Source organism: Gordionus sp. m RMFG-2023, chromosome 2 (genome assembly GCF_954871325.1).
Source record: "Gordionus sp. m RMFG-2023 chromosome 2, tfGorSpeb1-WG-v2, whole genome shotgun sequence".
Taxonomy (NCBI): domain Eukaryota; kingdom Metazoa; phylum Nematomorpha; class Gordioida; order Chordodea; family Parachordodidae; genus Gordionus; species Gordionus sp. m RMFG-2023.
In genome coordinates this window covers 12,879,808-12,899,074 of record NC_088776.1, presented here as the reverse complement: position 1 = coordinate 12,899,074, position 19,267 = coordinate 12,879,808, and the positions used below count along the sequence as shown (strand labels likewise).

At 26.4% G+C, this 19,267-nt stretch overlaps 1 protein-coding gene across 3 annotated transcripts in view; it reads left to right on the top strand.

The window, feature by feature from the left end:
• The window catches only part of LOC135923278 (zinc finger FYVE domain-containing protein 9-like), a 28,321-nt gene extending 9,961 nt beyond the window's left edge, over positions 1-18,360 (top strand). For 2 of the 3 annotated variants that reach the window (XM_065457942.1, XM_065457943.1), the window contains 13 exons: positions 5,322-5,594; positions 6,826-7,125; positions 13,198-13,419; positions 14,100-14,336; positions 14,504-14,842; positions 14,915-14,997; positions 15,116-15,220; positions 16,177-16,333; positions 16,652-16,844; positions 16,978-17,421; positions 17,623-17,769; positions 17,921-18,059; positions 18,106-18,360. In XM_065457942.1, the coding sequence (XP_065314014.1) occupies positions 5,322-5,594; positions 6,826-7,125; positions 13,198-13,419; positions 14,100-14,336; positions 14,504-14,842; positions 14,915-14,997; positions 15,116-15,220; positions 16,177-16,333; positions 16,652-16,844; positions 16,978-17,421; positions 17,623-17,769; positions 17,921-18,059; positions 18,106-18,261 (2,795 nt within the window). In that variant the 3' untranslated portion in view covers positions 18,262-18,360. The remainder of the gene's footprint in view (positions 1-5,321; positions 5,595-6,825; positions 7,126-13,197; positions 13,420-14,099; positions 14,337-14,503; positions 14,843-14,914; positions 14,998-15,115; positions 15,221-16,176; positions 16,334-16,651; positions 16,845-16,977; positions 17,422-17,622; positions 17,770-17,920; positions 18,060-18,105) is intronic. The other variant, XM_065457944.1, reaches the window with a different exon arrangement.
• Positions 18,361-19,267: the final 907 nt, after the last annotated feature.

The following is a 19,267-nucleotide window of genomic DNA, read 5'->3' as shown; positions in this document are numbered from 1 at the left end:
TAAATTCGGCTACTATCCGGTTTGAAGCACTAACCTCTACAAACGAAGCACTAAAGAATGATATACATTTCATCGTTAGTGCTTCCAAAAGTTCGGCCAACTTTACGCTTAAATCGTGACGTCATAATTTTTATATACCTAATATCTTTTTTTTATAAGGCGGTTAACCATAAAAATTACGGAATTAAAATTTACTAATTAAGCACTAAATAATGGCGAAAACCGGATGTTTTGTACTATTATAGTTTTTGTTTTGGCAAGTCGCCAATATTTGTTTATTTTTATTTTTTTCGCGAATAACTTTTTCCCATTAAATTCGGCTACTATCCGGATTGAAGCACTAACCTCTACTTACGAAGCACTAAAGAATGATATATATTTCATCGTTAGTGCTTCCAATCGACTTTTAAGCGTGAAGTTGGCACAAATTTTTATTTTTGCTTATAACTTTTTTTCCTTAAATTCGGCTACTAAACGGATTGAAGCACTAACAAGCACTAACGAAGCACTAAAAAATGATATATAATTCATCGTTAGTGCTTCCAATTGTTCGGCCAACTTCACGGACCTAACATAATAAACTACTTGATATTTAACAAATTAAAACTATGCATTGCATGGGCTTATTTTAGAATGTCATAAATATTAAATGAATTTATATGAAGGTCATAAATGAATAGATTTTTTTTTAAAAAAATCAAGAAAACATATTTTAAGGAATAACATAAATATTTTGCATTATATAATTTTAAGAAAATTTAAACAGATTAATTAAATGCCATACACCTGTCATAAGACCCATTTTAGGTTGCACAATCCCGCTAATGAATTTCTGTCCTGCGAAGGATAACAATGTTCCGCGAAATTGAGAAAATTAAAAAATTCCTTTAAATGGTCACAAATTTTAAAATTTCATAAAATCTTTAGTTTATTTATGAATTATATAAAATAAATTAATATATAAAAAATAGATGTAATTTATTCAATATTTTATTCAATATTTATATTTATCCTGCTAAACTTTGGGCACAATATCAGCAGGGATTTTACGGTCCAATTATAAAATCTTCTTTAAATAAGTGTTCTGACATAAACAAAATTAATGTATATAAATAAGTAGCTCAGAACTATTTAAAAATCATTATCCAATACAGTGGTTCCTACACTTTCTGAGCGTTGGAAGCAGAATACCCCCTGAAAAGTATCATTAATTTTAATAATAAACAGTTAATTTGAATATAAAATTTGTAAAGGTAAAGGTTTAAATTATAATCAAATTAAATGATAATTATATGAAATAATTATCTGGTATGTAAATTTTAGTGATGTATATATAGTGAATGCGAAAATGTATTAAGGAAGAAAAAGAAAAATGCTAGTTTTATAATTTATACTTTATTATTTTGATTTTATATTTCTACGTTTTAGTTTTATTTATATTATGAATAATTTTGATTAAATATATATTTTATTAACTTAATTTGTCATCTTCAATTCTTGATTTTAATAATTAGTAGTAATTGAATTTAACATAAAGTACCTCCACGAAAAAAAGAGTTCTTTATTTTTTGGCACCCTTTTGGTAGTACATGAGATAGTAGGAATGGTTAATAAATATTTATATAAAATTGATAAATTAGGAAAAGCAGAAAATTTTTAAAGTAAACGATAATGTAAAATAAACAAATGATTTTTCCAGTCTGAATCAAAAATCTCGGAATCATCAGAAGAAGAAGCGAATAATGTTTTAATATAAATATTTTAATATCTCAGAATCTGACAAATTTATAGACTCTTTAAACTCCAGGTCATGTGTAATAATTAAATCCCTCGTTTTAGCCATAATATAAATATTTAGAAACTTAGACTTTTTCAAAAACTTGACTGTAATTATTGGTAAATTTCACAGTTATCCTCATCTCAATATCATTACTACGAATGTCTTCTTCGCCATTCTTTTTGGTGTGTTTTTAAATTTTATCGATTCCTCATTGCTTTTATTAAAATGCATAATGTCAAATCAAGTACAGCATAAACTGGTTTTATAGCTAAAATAAAATATATTTAATAATGAAAGTATATACATCTCCTTTTTGGAAGGTAATGTTTGAAGTCTATAACTTAAAATCCAAAGGCAGATTTCTCCCCTTCATATAATCTTGTGCCTTTGAAAAAACATTCAAAAGTTCACTTTTATTATCTATCAGGATTAAAAAATAATACAAGACAATAATTTAAATTATATTTATCAAATTAATTAGGCAATCTTTTGCCAATTAAATTATATTTATTGCAAATCCTATATCCTTAGAAATGATTTGCAATTTTATACAAGCCAAGCTTTTTATCTACAATATTTTATCCAAAACGGAAAGTGCACTAATTATGGTAGAAGTGGCAGAATCTTTAGAATCCCTTAAATTTTTCAAAGTTGCCCTATAAAGTAGAAAAATTTTATAATAGCTTTATATGATAATAGCCGGCTTCTATAAATATAAAATAAACATGTTAAATCTAAACAAATAAGATAATATTACCGAGTGGTATTCTTGATGCATAATGTGATTTTGTCAGTAGATCACTCTAACATGCTTTAGCACTGTATATCTTTTAACATCATTGAAATACACGTGAATCTAATATAAGTTCCCTAAAATAATTCTATTATCAATTGGCATAATTGAACAATGATGATTTAATAGATGATAATAGCACCAAATAAAAGCTGCTCTAATAGAAGCCTGTACTTCTATGATCCTTCCACTCATGTTTAAAGCACAATCTTAGCTTTGCCCAACTACGAATTCGAGAGGTAGCTTCATAGAACTAAGTTAGCATATTATATCTTTTAATATCAAGACCAGTGTTACTATTTTTAATATATCTTACTAACAAAACTATTGCTTCTGATTTAGAAACATCATATGTACCATCAACTATAATTGAAAAACACCTCTTAAATTTATTCTCTTTCTTAATATTTTTATAACCATATTTTTCATGGTTTCAATGAGAATATTTATATTATTATACGACAATAGATTAGAATATAATTTGGATTGTAATTTTTTTCTCCCTTTTTTTTCTCTTCATTTTTTTGAAATACAATTTGACACATGTTCCGAATTTCCAATTAGTTAAGTCTTTAAAAGCTACTATTCAAAGCTTTTATTTATATCAAAATTATGCCTACCATGTCTTTTTCTATTATGGTCTGTCCATTTAGCGTCTCTTATATTATGCATTATGCAATTATTAATTAAGCATTTAGATTTTTTTGCTAAATTTTTGGGCATATTTTGAAATTGGAGAAGAAATTTTTTGGATATGGATGAGTGTGGTAAAACAAAAAATTAAATTAAAAAAATATTCAAATTTTAAGAAGCAATTGTTCCAACCCTCCCTTTTCTCCCCCATTATAGGGAGCCACTGATCCAATATATTGAAAAAGGATATAATTCATAAGATTAATATAAATTTATTAAAGTTATATATGACATTTAATGATACAATCAAGTTCGAATTGAAAGAATTGTAGATAGCTATAAACTTAAAAATGTAAATGACTATTATATGCAGAATTTGTTATACTCTCCAAATTCTTCAAAACTGTTTATCAGATTTATTTCATCAAAAAAATAGATGGAATTTAACTCTAATCAAGCAATAAACTTGGAAAAAATATGTTATACATATTCTCAATTCCCCACTCAAATGCGGCCTCAGAGAGAATTTTTAGTTAATGAATAAGTTTTAGTAAAAAAATAATTTTCGTTTTCATTCGATTTTTTAGAAGCCGGATTGATGGTAGAGCAGAATTTTAACATGAATTGTGAAGAGTTGAAATTTATTTTCGAAGATAAACTATTTAATTTTTTTTTATATTTTGACTTAGTAAATATATTCAAATAAATATTCATAAAATTCGTAATTAGACAAAAAAGATAACCAATAGAGATGTTAAGGAGCGCTCCTGGAGCGCCGCTACATTTTTTCAATTTTAAAAATGAGGAGCGGGAGCTAGCTCCTTTTAGTGCTGTAGTGGGGGAGCATCGCTCCACCGCTCCTTTAAATTTAAGGTATAAATTAAATTATTTTTTAAATATTAATAAAGTTTTTTAATTAAAATTCAATACAAATGAAATTTTATTTAATTTAAATTTATCCATTAATAAATGTTGAACCGAGTTTTATATTGGTTTTTCATCTAATCATTTTAAATATTAAACGTCAAGTTTTTCATTTTTATATTGAAAATTTTTGGAAAACCTTGTAATTCATATTAATATTCATTTTATCGATATATAATAAAAAACAGTTTTAGATATTATGGATTTAGAGATCATAGAAGAAGAAATCGAATTTCCATTTCCATCATACAAAAAAATATTTTAAACTTCTAAAAGATGTTGATCCAAATGATCAAACAAATTTAAGGGCAAAATGCCTTTTGTATTTAAGTAAAAGTATTTCCTTTTCAAAAGTGAGCAGCTTTAATCTAAAAAAGCATTTAAAAGTAAAAAAACCTTTCTTTTAAATACAAAATGATAACTATATTTTTTTTAATTTTGGAATAATTTTTTTAAAAATGGTTATAATTATTTTTGGGCAATTCATTATAGTTGAGCCTGGGTTGTTAGATATGATGCTTTTTTAAATATATTTTAATATTTATTTTAATTTTCTCATTACTTGTTCAACCTCCTTTTTTATACCTGAATTAAAAAATATCTTTATAAAATACAATACCCCGCATCCCTCTAGTGCTCCTGTGGAGCGCTTATTTAGTATTGCAAAACAGGTCATAGGGGAGAAGCATGGATGTTTTTTAGATTCTAATTTAGAAAATTTATTACTTTTAAAGGCTAATAAAAGATTATAAATTTTTGATAGATCATTTAATATAAATAAAACCTTTTGATAAAAAATATGATTTTGTTTCGCATACCTTCTAAAAAAATGAAAATCAAAGGAGCGGTTATGGAGTGGCGCTCCATTACTTGGAGCAGGAGCTAGCTCCTTTTAAAAATTTAGTAACGGAAGCGGGAGCTAGCTACTTTTATGGAGCGTTAACAACTCTGCTAATACTTATATAAAATGTGATTGCGTTTATCCCGCTTAATCCGGCTTTTTTATTATAATTGTTGAAAATCCTTCAAAACTCACTTTAAGAATATGACAGGTCTACTGGTGTGGTGTGTCTAATGCATTAATTAAAAATATAGATAAATTACTTCCTTTATCCTAATTTATGTATATACCATTTATTACTAATATCTTTTGTAAAAAAACATTTTTACTTGATACAAATTTCTAATAAGATTTTTCACCTTCCAATACATCCACCAATAATTACGAATATAATGAAAATAGTTCGCCACGTACAATTCATAACGCCGAAATTTTCAATTCAAATACTAATAAATTACCCAATGATAATTCGGTTAAAACATTCTCATCTCCAGACCCCCTTAAGCCAGAACAATATTGCTCCACCTTGCCTCCCATGATGCAAGTGTTGAATTCTAAAGTCTCTGCTACACCGCCAGTCGTATATGTCCCTGTTATGAACAAACAAGGGATACTTAAAAATAGTAAAAAGTATATATTCATTGAAACACAGGCTTTGAATCGAACCACGAAACCGGAACGAAGTGTTATAATTTTCTGAAACATAACCGAAGCGTTATAAAGAAAATAATATTAAAAAAGCGAACCGAACTGTTATAAATATCTTGAACCGGTTTAAATCGAGTCTTAACGGTTTTTAAAAATAATTAATTTTAAATTGTTAATATGGTTAATGATTAATTTTTTTTTAAATCAAATTTATAAAACCGGAAAGAACCGTTTAAATTCGAAACCGAGCCGAACCGATATGAGATTCTTCAAAAAAAACCGAAATGGAACAAATCCTTTATAAAATTTTAAATTAAAAACCGAAACGAACTAAACGGCCGTATTTAAAGGTTCGAAGCTCTGCAGAAACTTGATCAATATTTATATTTCATATAAATACAAATAATATGATTTTGATGTTTAAATTCCCAAATTTTAGAATTTCTTTGTTGAAGAAAGATCCAATGTTATCAAATAATTTATAAGTAGCTATATAAACGTTACTTTAATAAATAACGCACCGTACTATTTATAAGGAAATGAATTGTATAAATAAAGATGAAAATTTAATAAATAATAATATCAGAGACCTATAGAGGTGCCCATTTTCAGACCCGGCTTGATTTTGAATTATTTATTTTTAATCATTCTAAATTATTTTTGGTTGTATTTTATTTAAAATATTTTCAAAAAGAAATCAAAAATATGAGGAAGCCAATTATTTTAAGGATCCATGATGTGATTTTTTCTTCCTTTTAATTGATATAAAATTACTCATACCTGCCCGAACTTTGATACGGGCTTTTGCAGATCTTTAAAATATGGATAGGTTAGGACTCCTTCATAACATCTGCCAAAAATTGATTTTTATATAATAGAATTTAAATTTCATAATTTTTAATAGCAGGATTGGTTCAGTAGAAAGAAATTTGTTTTTTACCTCAAAAGTCTCAGGTTCGAACTTGGGTAATTTTTTTCAAGATTTTGGGCGCTGAAATAAATATAGTGTTAGATGCAACTCCTAAATAAAATCAAACCGATAAATTATGATTGAATAAAAAAAAGTGATGAAGGGCCTGATCCCATCTAAACAATATGTAAAAAAATGGGGTTAGCAAACTATTTTATAGGCAAATACTTACCATTATGTTTGCAGAGACTAAAGTATTTGCCATAAATATACAAATTTATATTTTTTAAATCAAGATTCTAACACCAAAATTTCTACGTCGACAATCCATCATCGAACTTCCTCCAATCCGACCCGCGATAAATCCATCTATTCCTCCTCAAAATCTCACGGATCTCCTTCCATTAGTTGTAAATCAGATAACACTGAAATAGACCAAAATACTAATAACAATAATAATAAACTTAAAAAGCAAGTCATGTTTTCTGATGGGGTCCGGCCTGGCGGAGACTTATCTCTCCTAGGGGATAATATGGTCAAAGCTTCCCCGTCTTCTACCACCAAAACGAAAATGAAATATGGCAAGAGACCTAAAAGTTTAAATTTACCTAGATATATATATACATAATAGAGTTCGACGACAATATCCTCCTTATAAGGTGACCACACAACGCCTCTTCAATGGCCATATTAAATTTTTATCGCTTTAATGAATAGCTTTATGAGCGATTTAGATAATATGGGGCTGGCAATGATGGACCTTTCACTATTATAAGGTTGGATGGTCACTACGCCTCACGGTCTCACTGAATTTGTATTTTGAAATTTGCAAATTATAAATTATTGTATTTTAATACTATGTTGCTTTTTTTCCTTTTTTTAATAAAAGTATACTTTATTAACCTATAATAATGATAAGTTTTCATTTGAGACTATTTTTTTTAGAAAAATATGATGTCATGATAATGACAAATAGAATAGGTAACTTCCTCAAGACGCTTTTCTTTCTATTTCTTTTAAAGGAATTTGAGGAAAACGTTTACTTCCATTTTCTATAAAAAAATGTCATGCTTAGTTATTTTTAATTTCTTACACTTTGGTCAAAATCATTATCATAAATGCACTGATATCCATATCGGGTATCGTTGGTATTGGCTGTTTTTTTTATTTTTCATTATTCAACTCCTTAAAGATTATTTAAATAATTTTTACAATTAAAAACATTTTTTTTAAAATTTGGCATGTATATTGGTAAAATATGATTATTATTGGGTATTTTTCTTTCAGTGATTTCTTTTTCTATAATTATCGTTGCAAGATATCAGCCCGATATCCTGTTGTAGGCCTATTACGAATATGTAATTCAATTTCTTTTGAATGATTAGAATAATTTACTATTCGTATCCATATAAAAACTATTCATATAATAGTAGAATACGATATTCTTATTCGATTGGTATAAATATGAATAGTAAATAGTTCAATTTGTTCAAAAGAACCAAATATGAATTATTCATTTTTGAATAGGCCTACCTGGCGGTGTCTGAATCGGTATTGACTAAAGACAATTGGATCTATCTTTGATTATTTTAATTGGAAAATAAAATGGTATATATAAATCTAGTATGTTATTAGGAATATTTATAATTATATATTCATTTTTAAAAAAAGAAACACAAAACTTATTAAAAATAATTTAATATATGATGTTTAAAGTAATATTTATTATCTTTATATGGTAATGAGATGGTACTATTAAAATTAAAACTATGCTATTTTATTTTTTAGTTTTATTTAAATTATTAATATTATAATGGGCTAAATACGATTTTAATAAAATTTAATAAGGACCAAAAGTAGAAAAAACAATTTTTTGTTTTTTATTTCAAAAATTTGTTCATATTTTGCTTTGAAATTTTTAATAGGCTTCATAAGTATAATATTAATGCTTATCAGCATTTTTATCTACACCTAAACTTTTATTTGAGACCTATAACTTTTTACGGAAATTTTTATTCATTGTTCATATTATTTATAAAAATCAAAGTGCATCCTATAAAACCAAATAATTTATCAAAAAAATATGATAAAGCAACTATCTATAACTTACTGCAATTTAACAATGCATGATGATGGATCTTTTATATCTTCATTCTCCGTATCAAAAATATTTTTAAAAAAGCAATTAGTATAACTAGCTACAATTTTAATTATGTATGAATATGAATTTTATATATTTTTACTGTCCATTTAAATATATATAAGAACTGAACTAATAAAATGCAACAAAGACACATGCCTCTCCCCCTAATACACCCTACATAAAAAATTACGCATTGTCACCCATCATTTTTTCTTACTCAATCTCATTTGCGAGAATTAGTATGGATATAGGTAGTGATCTATCTGTACATTTATGGACTGGTTCTATCGAGTTGCCGTTTTGTCTTTCTTTCGTATGGTTGAATGGTGACCTCATAATGCTCCCACTCGGATTTTCTTCAATGCACGTAAATTGTTGATAACATATCATCTTGCTCTGTATGGTTGTGTCGTTCACATTATTATTTATTGATGGTTTCTTATTGCGCGACAACAATTTTTGTAATTGTTGGGGACAATTTTTCTTTATATATGGTCGTGTTTTTGTTGTATTGTAATTGGCTCAGTTCTTATATATAAATTAAATGGACAATGAAAATATAAAAATCGCCATGCATTTTTAAATTGGAGTTAGTCATAAATAGTTTTTTTTTGGTTTTATAGAAAGACGCTTTGATTTTTTATAAAAATTTTCATCATTTTTTCTCACTAAAGGAATAGTAAGAAACATTTTACCCCTAAAATAAATTTGTTGTAAAACTCAAAATTTTAGAAATTTTATGCACCCAAAATTTTAACTAATTTTTCCAAGTGTCATAAATTAATATTAAAATTTTTTATTAACGTTTAATTAAAATTTTTTTATAAATCCAAATATTGAATCATAAATATTGCATTAATATGATATGATTAAATGTTATACAATTTTTTTTTTATTATCAAGCACTAGTTGTAAGAAAATATCTAACAATAATAGTTAGTCATGTAAAAAAGTATTATTTTAAAAAAAATAAAGTTACAAAAGAATTACTTTTAAAGAATTTTCAGGTAAGATGTGAGCATAAATCTCTCCTTAAATTTTTTAAAATTTGATATAAATACACTTTCTGGAATATTAAATTTAATTCCACCATTGTTCATCTAGGAAGCTTCCTTGATTAGGTAGAACAAGATGAACCTAAGTAAACATATTGGTAAAATGACATACATCAAAAAATTAATTACATTCAGGACAAATAATCAAAATATATTTTAAAAAAATTGAATAGTCATTACGATTTTGCTTCATGAGCAAATAAAAAAAATAATAAGATAAATTATTTATATATTTAGTATCAGACAATGGTATTTATGTAAAAATTAAAATATATCGGCTGATAATTGAATATCGATGTCGGCACATCTCTCATTATAAGAAGCTGTTTTGAGAAATGCTTTTTTGGATATAGGGAGGATATAGTCGGAATACTTAGATAATTACGTACAATGGTTAAAAGATTTAGCTTACACCTATTTTCATACTCTTTGGTATTTTCTAGGGTTGGCAAAATTTGTGATTTTATGAAAAAATCAAAAAAATCGATTTTTAAAATTAAATACCAAATACTAATATTTCAATTTACAGATTTAGATTAAAAAATATCTTACATCACAACTTTTTTTTAGTAAAAAAATTAATACTTAAGGAGATCTGGTCAGGAAATTATTGAAAAAATATATATTGATGTCATGAGCTAATTTGATACTTTACCAATTAAAAAGCCGACTGTCAAATCAAAAATTCGTAGATATGTGCAAACATTGTTTAGGAAATCTAGTTTACTTTTAATTCAGTAGAACCGATTTTACTCCTGTGTTTTTTTAGATATTATGAACTATATATGAATCGATAACTATAACTATACTCTATAAAAAGTTGCCTTATAAATATTTATAAAATATTAACATATTTTTCAAATTTTATTTTTTGCAAAAGTTGAAATTTTGCTTAACAAACCCCAATAGCGGGGTTAGACAAACTACTGCAAGGGGCTTCCTAAACCATTAGTTTTTTAGATCATAATGAATTGAAAAGCTATATTTTTTATTGATACGTATAGAATAATTTTATTATTTATTGTTCAGAATATTATAATCTTTTAAATTGAAGCTAATTATATATAAATATTGAAACTTAATTTTGATTAAACATTTTGCATATAAAAATAAGGAGCTTAAGGAGAGACTATGATTTCTTAGCATAAATCCTAAATATAAACAGCCATCAAATTGTCTTTTCAAGATTTAGAATTTTTTTTATTATTAACTGCCATAAATGACGTGTATGGCTTAGCAAACCCCGCTAGCTCTAAATTGACAAATCATGATTGAAATAATATCTAAACAAAATAAATAGTCATGACTCAAATATAAAAGAGGTTAAAACTTTGCTATAAAATTTAATTTATATAAATGATTATATAACTTAAAATTAAAATTCTGTCATGTAAAAATCTTTTGAATTACCTCATAAAATTTAATAATTAATTATTTCAAAAGATTTTTTGCCTATTTATGCATAGGATAAAATTTAAACCTTCTAGTCTATTAAATTTAAAATGAGAGTGATTTGCCAAACCCCGTGGTTTACCTAAACCCAGTCTCCCCTACGTGAAAAGTTGCAATTCACTATCAAAGTTAGGCATAAAAATTGATCTTTTAATTATAACATCTAGATTTTGGAAGAAATAATGATAATTCTCTTGTAAAATTTAAAAAAACATAATATAATTTTTTTATTTGTATTTTTTATTATTCTAATTATAATGATAAAATATTTTTATGATAAAAGATTATGGTAAAAGCTAAATATAGTAAAAATAAATTTAAAAAAACTCATGTTTCTGATATTTTTACTAAATTTTATAAGTCCTTATTTTTCTGGACTGCAAACCCTGAACTAGAACCTGGTTCAGAGATATTTAACTGAACCAGAACCTTTTTGTTGTAGAATTAGCTGAACTTTTCTAGTAATAGTTGTTGTTTTATTGGTGTTACATTTATCGTATCATATCCACTGACTCCATCAATTGTTAATTATACAAATCTTGGGTTCATTATAGTAGGGAAGAGATTATAGGATAAAATAAATATATTTAGCGCCAGACTAGACTATGGCCTGACGTTTTTTTTACCACCAAGCCACTGGATTACTTTTAGCGAAAAAATTGATTGTAGAACTACTTTTTTTCATATACATTAATGATAATATAAATTTAAATATGGATACTTGTTTAGTTTTATTAATTATGTTCATATATTATGAATGTTTAGAGCGCCATTATTTTAACACCCGCACTTGTCCTAGTTTACGATTTCATACAAATATATTCCAATTTACAATCTATTTAATTTGCAAATATTTACCATTTTCGTTGTGCTTTCTATTTTGATCACTTAGACTGATTTCAACTATTCAATTTATGTTCATACTGTTATTATTAATTTATATAGGATTAAAATTTGAATAAGATATTAGAAATATTTAATTCATTTGGTCAAAATGTTCTCTTTTACCACGAGGATGATATTAACCCCTTTATAATGAACAAATTTTGGATAACTAATTTCAAATTGGACAATTGAATGTCACCATATATTCTAAATTTGTTTTTTAAGCATACATTTTCATAAACAAAAACTAAATCAACATTTTGCATAAATTGCAAATTTAAACAAATTTCAATAATATTAGTAAATTTATTCAAATTAGATTCCTGCAAGTTTGGCCGAGCTTGGGCTTTAAATTTTCTAAAGAAATAAAATAGAAATTTCCCTTTTATTAAAATAAAATGATAATTAGGAGTTCTCTGGGATTTATAAGGCAATTAAAAGATTTTTATTTTATCTTCGAAAAATGCTTATTTTTTTTAATATAAAAATAAATAAATTTTTTGGGCCAGACTAAATATGAGTTTTTAATTGAATTTTTAGGGAAAAGAGTTTAACTGAGATCTCCCCCCTTCCTCAGAAAAAAATTCCCCCTACTTAAATAATATAACAAATTAAGGTATAGCACCCAAGAATATCAATTGACTAAAACACATGATATATGATAAATATACTAATAAATAATTAATTAATATACTGTATTCACAAAAAAACATTATTTAGTTGAAACTTTTATAAGGTAATCAATCATTAACCCAAGTGCGATTACTTTTTATTCAACATATCTAGGCGATTAATATATATATATGCACATTTTGATAAGGATTTATCAGTGATTGACCTAAAGAGGATCAAGAATCAAATGAAGATGTGTCGGTCATCTTATATAAAAAAAATGTAGGAGATGATATAAAAATCTCTGTAAGATATCGATCTTAGATTTCAATAAATATTAAGGTGACATGATTTATGTTTAAAAGCAAACGATTTATTATTTAAAAAAACATGTTATGGATGGAAGGCTATCTGTTATTATAAAGGGGAAAAAAGATCATGTTCGGTAATTTCCACTTATTTCATGGATTTTTATATCGATATTAAATTAACTTTTCCACAATATTTCTCGTTTGCCTTAGATGACGCTAACGTAAACAATGATTCCACTTTCCTAATTTTACCCGCGATTCATCATATTCCGCCTCCCATTTTACGCTTTAATTCTGATACTTCCGATCTTTTGAATATCTACAGTCGAGGTATCATTCCGACTAATTCGTCAACATCTTCCGATGATCTGCCATCTTCTATAACCCTTTCGATTTGCTCGAATCTAAAATTATTGGCCAAAATAAACGATCGTAAGATAATGATTTTTAGTTCATAAAAAAATATACAAACCTAAAATTTATCAATTAACTATTGTAAAAAACACATGAAAAATTATTTAAAAATTCATTCGTTTCTTATTTTTTTCGACTTGAAAACTACACCAATATTTAATGATTTAGCAAAATATACAAATCAGAATAATTTTGAGTGAGGATTTTTTACCCTCGAAATCGATTTTAGAACCCAGGCCGGGCTAAGATATAGAATTTGGGCTGGAAAATGGCTACCTCCATAGGTCTATGGTATATACTATAGTAGTTATAGGTGAAGAGTAAAACTTCTAATTTGGAAACTCTTAATTTTGAAAAAATTACTAGAATGTGCTTTAATCAAATCAGGCAATTAGATCACTTTAAAATGTATGTAAAATTTTATTAAACTAAATTATATATTATAGTGAGTGACACATAATGGTACTTAGACTGGAAACATTTTTTAAAAATAAGTTCGAGTTTCATTTATTTATAAAAAATTATTGCACGGGAATTCAAAATGGCTTGCCACCAGTTGATCTGTATTTTCGATACTTCAGAGTGCATTTTAATAAATTTATCGTTAGTCCGCGTAAGTAATTAAAACATATATCATTAATTTAACCATTGGTTCGTCATTACTAACATTTGAATATTACTATCTATAAAATCCGCAGTATCTTGTTGCCAACCCGGGACAGAGGATTATTTAATCCTTGCCACGCGCGGGATGTGTAACGTTGCGCAGCAAGAAATAATAGCCGTGTTTCCAATTACTCCTCTCCGAAATTATGCTCACGACGAGCAGACTATTTATAACGACAAATGTAACATGGACGTTTTGGAGAACGTTAAGTATCTGATTTCGGATTTCGGGTTCCAAATGTACAATATTTATGTCAACGCTATAAAGGGTAAATATATCTACACAATCCTATGTTTATTTAAAAGGCTAACAATTTAAAATGGCGCAGCTTATTTTTTATAGGTTTACACGTTAAATTGAGAAAATTGAATTCACTATTTCTTATAATAATTTTACTAAAGCAATCATAAGTATATGTATATTTTTTTTAAATAGGAAAAGGAGTTAACACCCTGGATTTTGTGCCTTTCATTAAATTTTCGCCCAAACAAACGCCTACACAATCTTCCTCGAAAAGTTCCGAAATTTCGAATAATTATACAAAATTAAAACTTTCGGATAATTCTTCTCATTCTGGTTTACTATTTTTCGAACCAACTAAATGTCACTGTCTATCGAACCTACCATTTAAAACCAATCATTTTTGTGATAATAAAAATTATAACAATAATGTTAGCCCTTGTTTAATCGCTCTACTTATTCATAAATGGGAAACACCCTGGGCCAAGCTATTGCCATTGCGCCTATTGTTTAGACTAGGATTCGAATATAAAAGTAAATTGACTCGTTTGAAATTTTTTTATATGGAGTAATATTTCATATATATTTTTTAAAATTAATACATAGCTTATCCTTATCCGCTCATATCGATTCTCGATAGAAAATCGACTTTCTTCGAAATCAATCACACCATTATCAACTTGTTAGCTGTAAGAAAAATAAACGACATGTTTTGTGAAATTTTAAACCTTACATTATTGCACTTTTAAATTCTCTACTTTATAGAACATTAATATAATTAATTTTTTAATTATTTATGATTTGCAGGATTGCCGAAATTTCAAATATACGCTGAGAAGAATTCCCGGTTTATTCATTTCGCTTTCCGATAAAACTGTGACTATCACCCTTTCAAAGATTAATTTCAAAGAAGTAAGAATAGAATATATATATATTTTTAAAAATATATAATTTACATTATACTAAATATTAAAGCAAAATTTTAAAATACATATTTCCATTATTCAACTATAAGAGATTCAATAAAATTTGAAATAATTTATATCCCTCGCAAATTATAAACTTAAACAAATCTGCGAAATATTATGATAAATAAAAGAGATATAAAAACTGATGCCCAAAGACTATTTAAAAAAGCTGTTTGTTTAGATATATCGTAACATTACAATAATCCTCATCTATTCATTTGTCAACCCCCTTCAAATTTTTCCTGATATATTCAAAATTTATAAATCAAAAACTAAAAATTAACCAATTAAAAGCATGTAGACCAATATTTATAAATTATATGTAGATGATAGGGTTTGAAAATTGATAGCTGCTAACTTGAAAGATTGAATATAATATAATCGTTATAATGTTAAAAGCTAGGCATTCAAAAAAGATGTGAACAGGGAGCACTTCCTAATTTGGATCATTTAGATGTGATTTTCAGTTGATATAATAAAAATACAAATGGATAATTCGAAAATAACTTTATTTAAATAGAAATTCACCCTATTGGAATTTGAATATAAAATAATCATATTTTTATATGTAAAGCATTCATCAACACATAATAAACTATTTGAACTTCATACGGAACATTTGGATGAGATTCTTAGTTGTTATAATGAAAATTAAATGTATTCTCATATAGTAGACCCATATATTATGTTAGATAGGAGTTTTTTAATTCAGATACTTGTTTAATTTTTAATTATTTAATCCAATTAAAAAAAATCCTTTACTTGAACATTCTTTGAGTTGAGCGATTATCTTTTTTTTAAAATCTCATATTTATTATCAGTAGAAATTAATTCTTTTATATCACTTTAAATTTTCTATCTTTTCCCATTTAACTATAGTTTATAAATGTTTTGTGAAAGGTATTTAACGTAGCAAACGAAATGAGCAGCGATCACGTGCTGGCTTTTGCCGGAAATTTTGATTCCTCCGTTCACGCCCATCTTCTTTGTTTACAAAACGAATCCGATAGTCACTATAGAAAAGATTGGTTTGTCAATCCTTATAAAGAGAACGAAGGTAGACAAAATCATCGTTTTGAATTTCGGGAATTTTTATTTCTTGCCAAAAAATTTTCATGAAAATTTAAAAAAGATGATTATAATATTGTGGATAGAATTAAATGTTTTAGTGAAAGTGAACTATCTGAGATTTTCGAAAAAAGGCGAAGACTATAATAATTTTATAATTATGCTTTTCTTCGTTGTCTCTAAAAAATTAGAGCGAAATACATAATATATTTCTCAATAGATTCAATATAAAATATAATCGTTTCAAAATTCGATTAAAAAATTTTGGATTTTTTTTGTTAAATCAAATCATTATCACAAAAAAAAGGAAACACCACAACTGCCGCTACCTTTGTAGTATTCAACGGATCTCTTAAAAAATCATTTCAAACACATCCTGAACATAAAGAAAATTGTGTTAGAATCAGTCTGGTTGAAGATGGGATAATTGTTCATGTTACACCTCAGGATCTGAGTCTTATAACAAATGCATTGAAGGATATGAAAGAGATAACTCTTGGGTAATATATTTCACCTTAAATTGAATCTATTATTTAGTTTTGTATAAGTTTTTATTAATTATCAAAATTATTTTTTATTCATATAAAATTTATTGTTGATATAATATATTTATATCATTTAATAACAAATAAGTGAATCATCCGCAATTAGAACCTTATTTCCAATATCCACTATAAATTCGGATAAGAATAGGACAATTTCCCAAGAGGAAATTGGTACTAATAAAAAAGAGTTACCCCTCCTAAGTCAAATTTCAACTAATGACCATAACAACTATAATGATAATTCGATTGGAAATGACCTTTGGTATTTTGACGAGGACTATTATGTCGAAAATCATAGTTTATTGAGCGAACCACTGACTCTTTATAATAGTGTCAACAAGGATTTGATCGATGAAAATGAGGAAAGTTCTATTATACAGAGTTCTAATGACAATGTTATTAACCCAAAATTGGAAGACGTTAAAGATCAACAAATTACAAATATTAATAATGCAGAGAATGGTGTCGAATATAAAGATAAATTGATTATTAGATGGGAGTCAGAAAAACAGAAAGTCCAAGGATTAATAAAGTAATTATTTCGATTATAAGCCTTCAAGCTAGAGATCTTAATTTTTTTAAATTTAATAAAGTTTTATACTATTTTTAAAAGCATTTGAGTAAAAGTTTTAATATTAATTCTCTTACTAAAAGAAAAATTATTATAATTGTTATTTCTTCTTGCAATGGAATTGGTTATTTAATTTGATTCATTTTCGCTATTCCATTAAAGGATAAAAAGTTTGATTGATGACATGGAATTACAAAACGTCAACTCTTTTAAACCCAGGGGTTATTTTGTCGATTATATCAAAAAGCATTTATACATACGCTTGGTTGAAATATATTATATCAAAACAGATGCCATCTTATTAGCCAAGTATATTTTTTAGTGTTTAAAATCATAAATAAATTATATAGGCAATATTGTGGATTCACTATTAAAAATTACTAACTATTAGGTTTTTTTAAAGTATGAAATTTTCAGTTTTCAAATATTTTTTAGAAAATAATCGTTTTTGTTTTCCTAGAAATGACTGTTTAGATGCAGATAAATTGGCTCAAGATCTGTCAAAGGCCTTTTGCCACTGTATCGTGAATAGATTAGCCTTGTTGGTAACCGAAGATATTTATCAAATCAATTTAAGAATAACTGTTGATTCCAATAAAGTACAATGTTAAAATTTGATAATAAACTTTTACTATTTTTGTTTAGGTTGGATATGAACTAAGTCCATTAGGCAAAAAATATCAACCTTATCTCACCGAAATTGATGATTATTTGATACCTATCATACATTCTGCTCTTAATTACACTAACGATATAGGATCTCTCATAATCGAATTAGTTTTGCATATTCTCAAGATATAATTTCAAAATTAAAACATTTTGACATGGTTTTATTGATTATTTGTTCCATGGCACTTCAATTGCAAACCTGCATAATTATTTTCATATAAGATTATCATAATAAATCAAAAAAAATTTTAATTTAATTTATTTATATTATTTTTTCTATTGTTTTTTTTGAAAATTTATATAATGTTATTCTATTTTTTTAAATATTTATATTGAATGAAAAAAAATAGTTTGGATACTTTTAATAAAATTATTTTATGAATATTATTTTTTACAGACTATTAAAATTGATATCTAATTAAGGGTGTAAAAAATCACGGTTAATCCATTTTATTCCTATTGCTCGGTTGCCCACTCTTAAATAACCTGCATGACCCTTAACGATTATGATCCTAGGGCAGGGTTATTAAAAAGCCCGATTCGAATCGATTTTTAAAAAGTCCCGATTACGATTTTAGCCAAAATAATATTATATAAGCCTGGAGATTTTGCTCATAGGTAGCAGGAAGATGTTCAAACTGTCCAGACCATATCAATCGATTGCTACTTTCAGTTTTACTAGTCCTTTCCTTAATTCTAAACAAGCCTGTATTTTATTCTGTAAATGCAGCACATCCCGCTGATCATTATCATCTCCCCTATTTCTTGTTTTACTTTTTTTTTATCATATATCAGTAACTCACCAGACCTGTATATTTATGGAAAACATCTCTTGTAAAAAGTGTATCTCATATGAATATGCAATTTCTCGCATAATCATGAAAAAATTAAGACATTCTAGGCTGTCATGTAGTAAACTATTTAATTGAGTTATGCTTGGCGCTTTCAGCGGCCATCCTAGGTCGTCCACATTGCCTTATTTATATTATAAGTCTATGCCTACAATCATGCATATGTTTTTCCATCCATATTAAATAATTTATAATCCAATATGGTTAGATTGTAATCTGGACTAAAAAAATAAAAGGATTTTATGTATCCTTTTGAAATTTTAATCTATGTAGTAATTTAGATACAA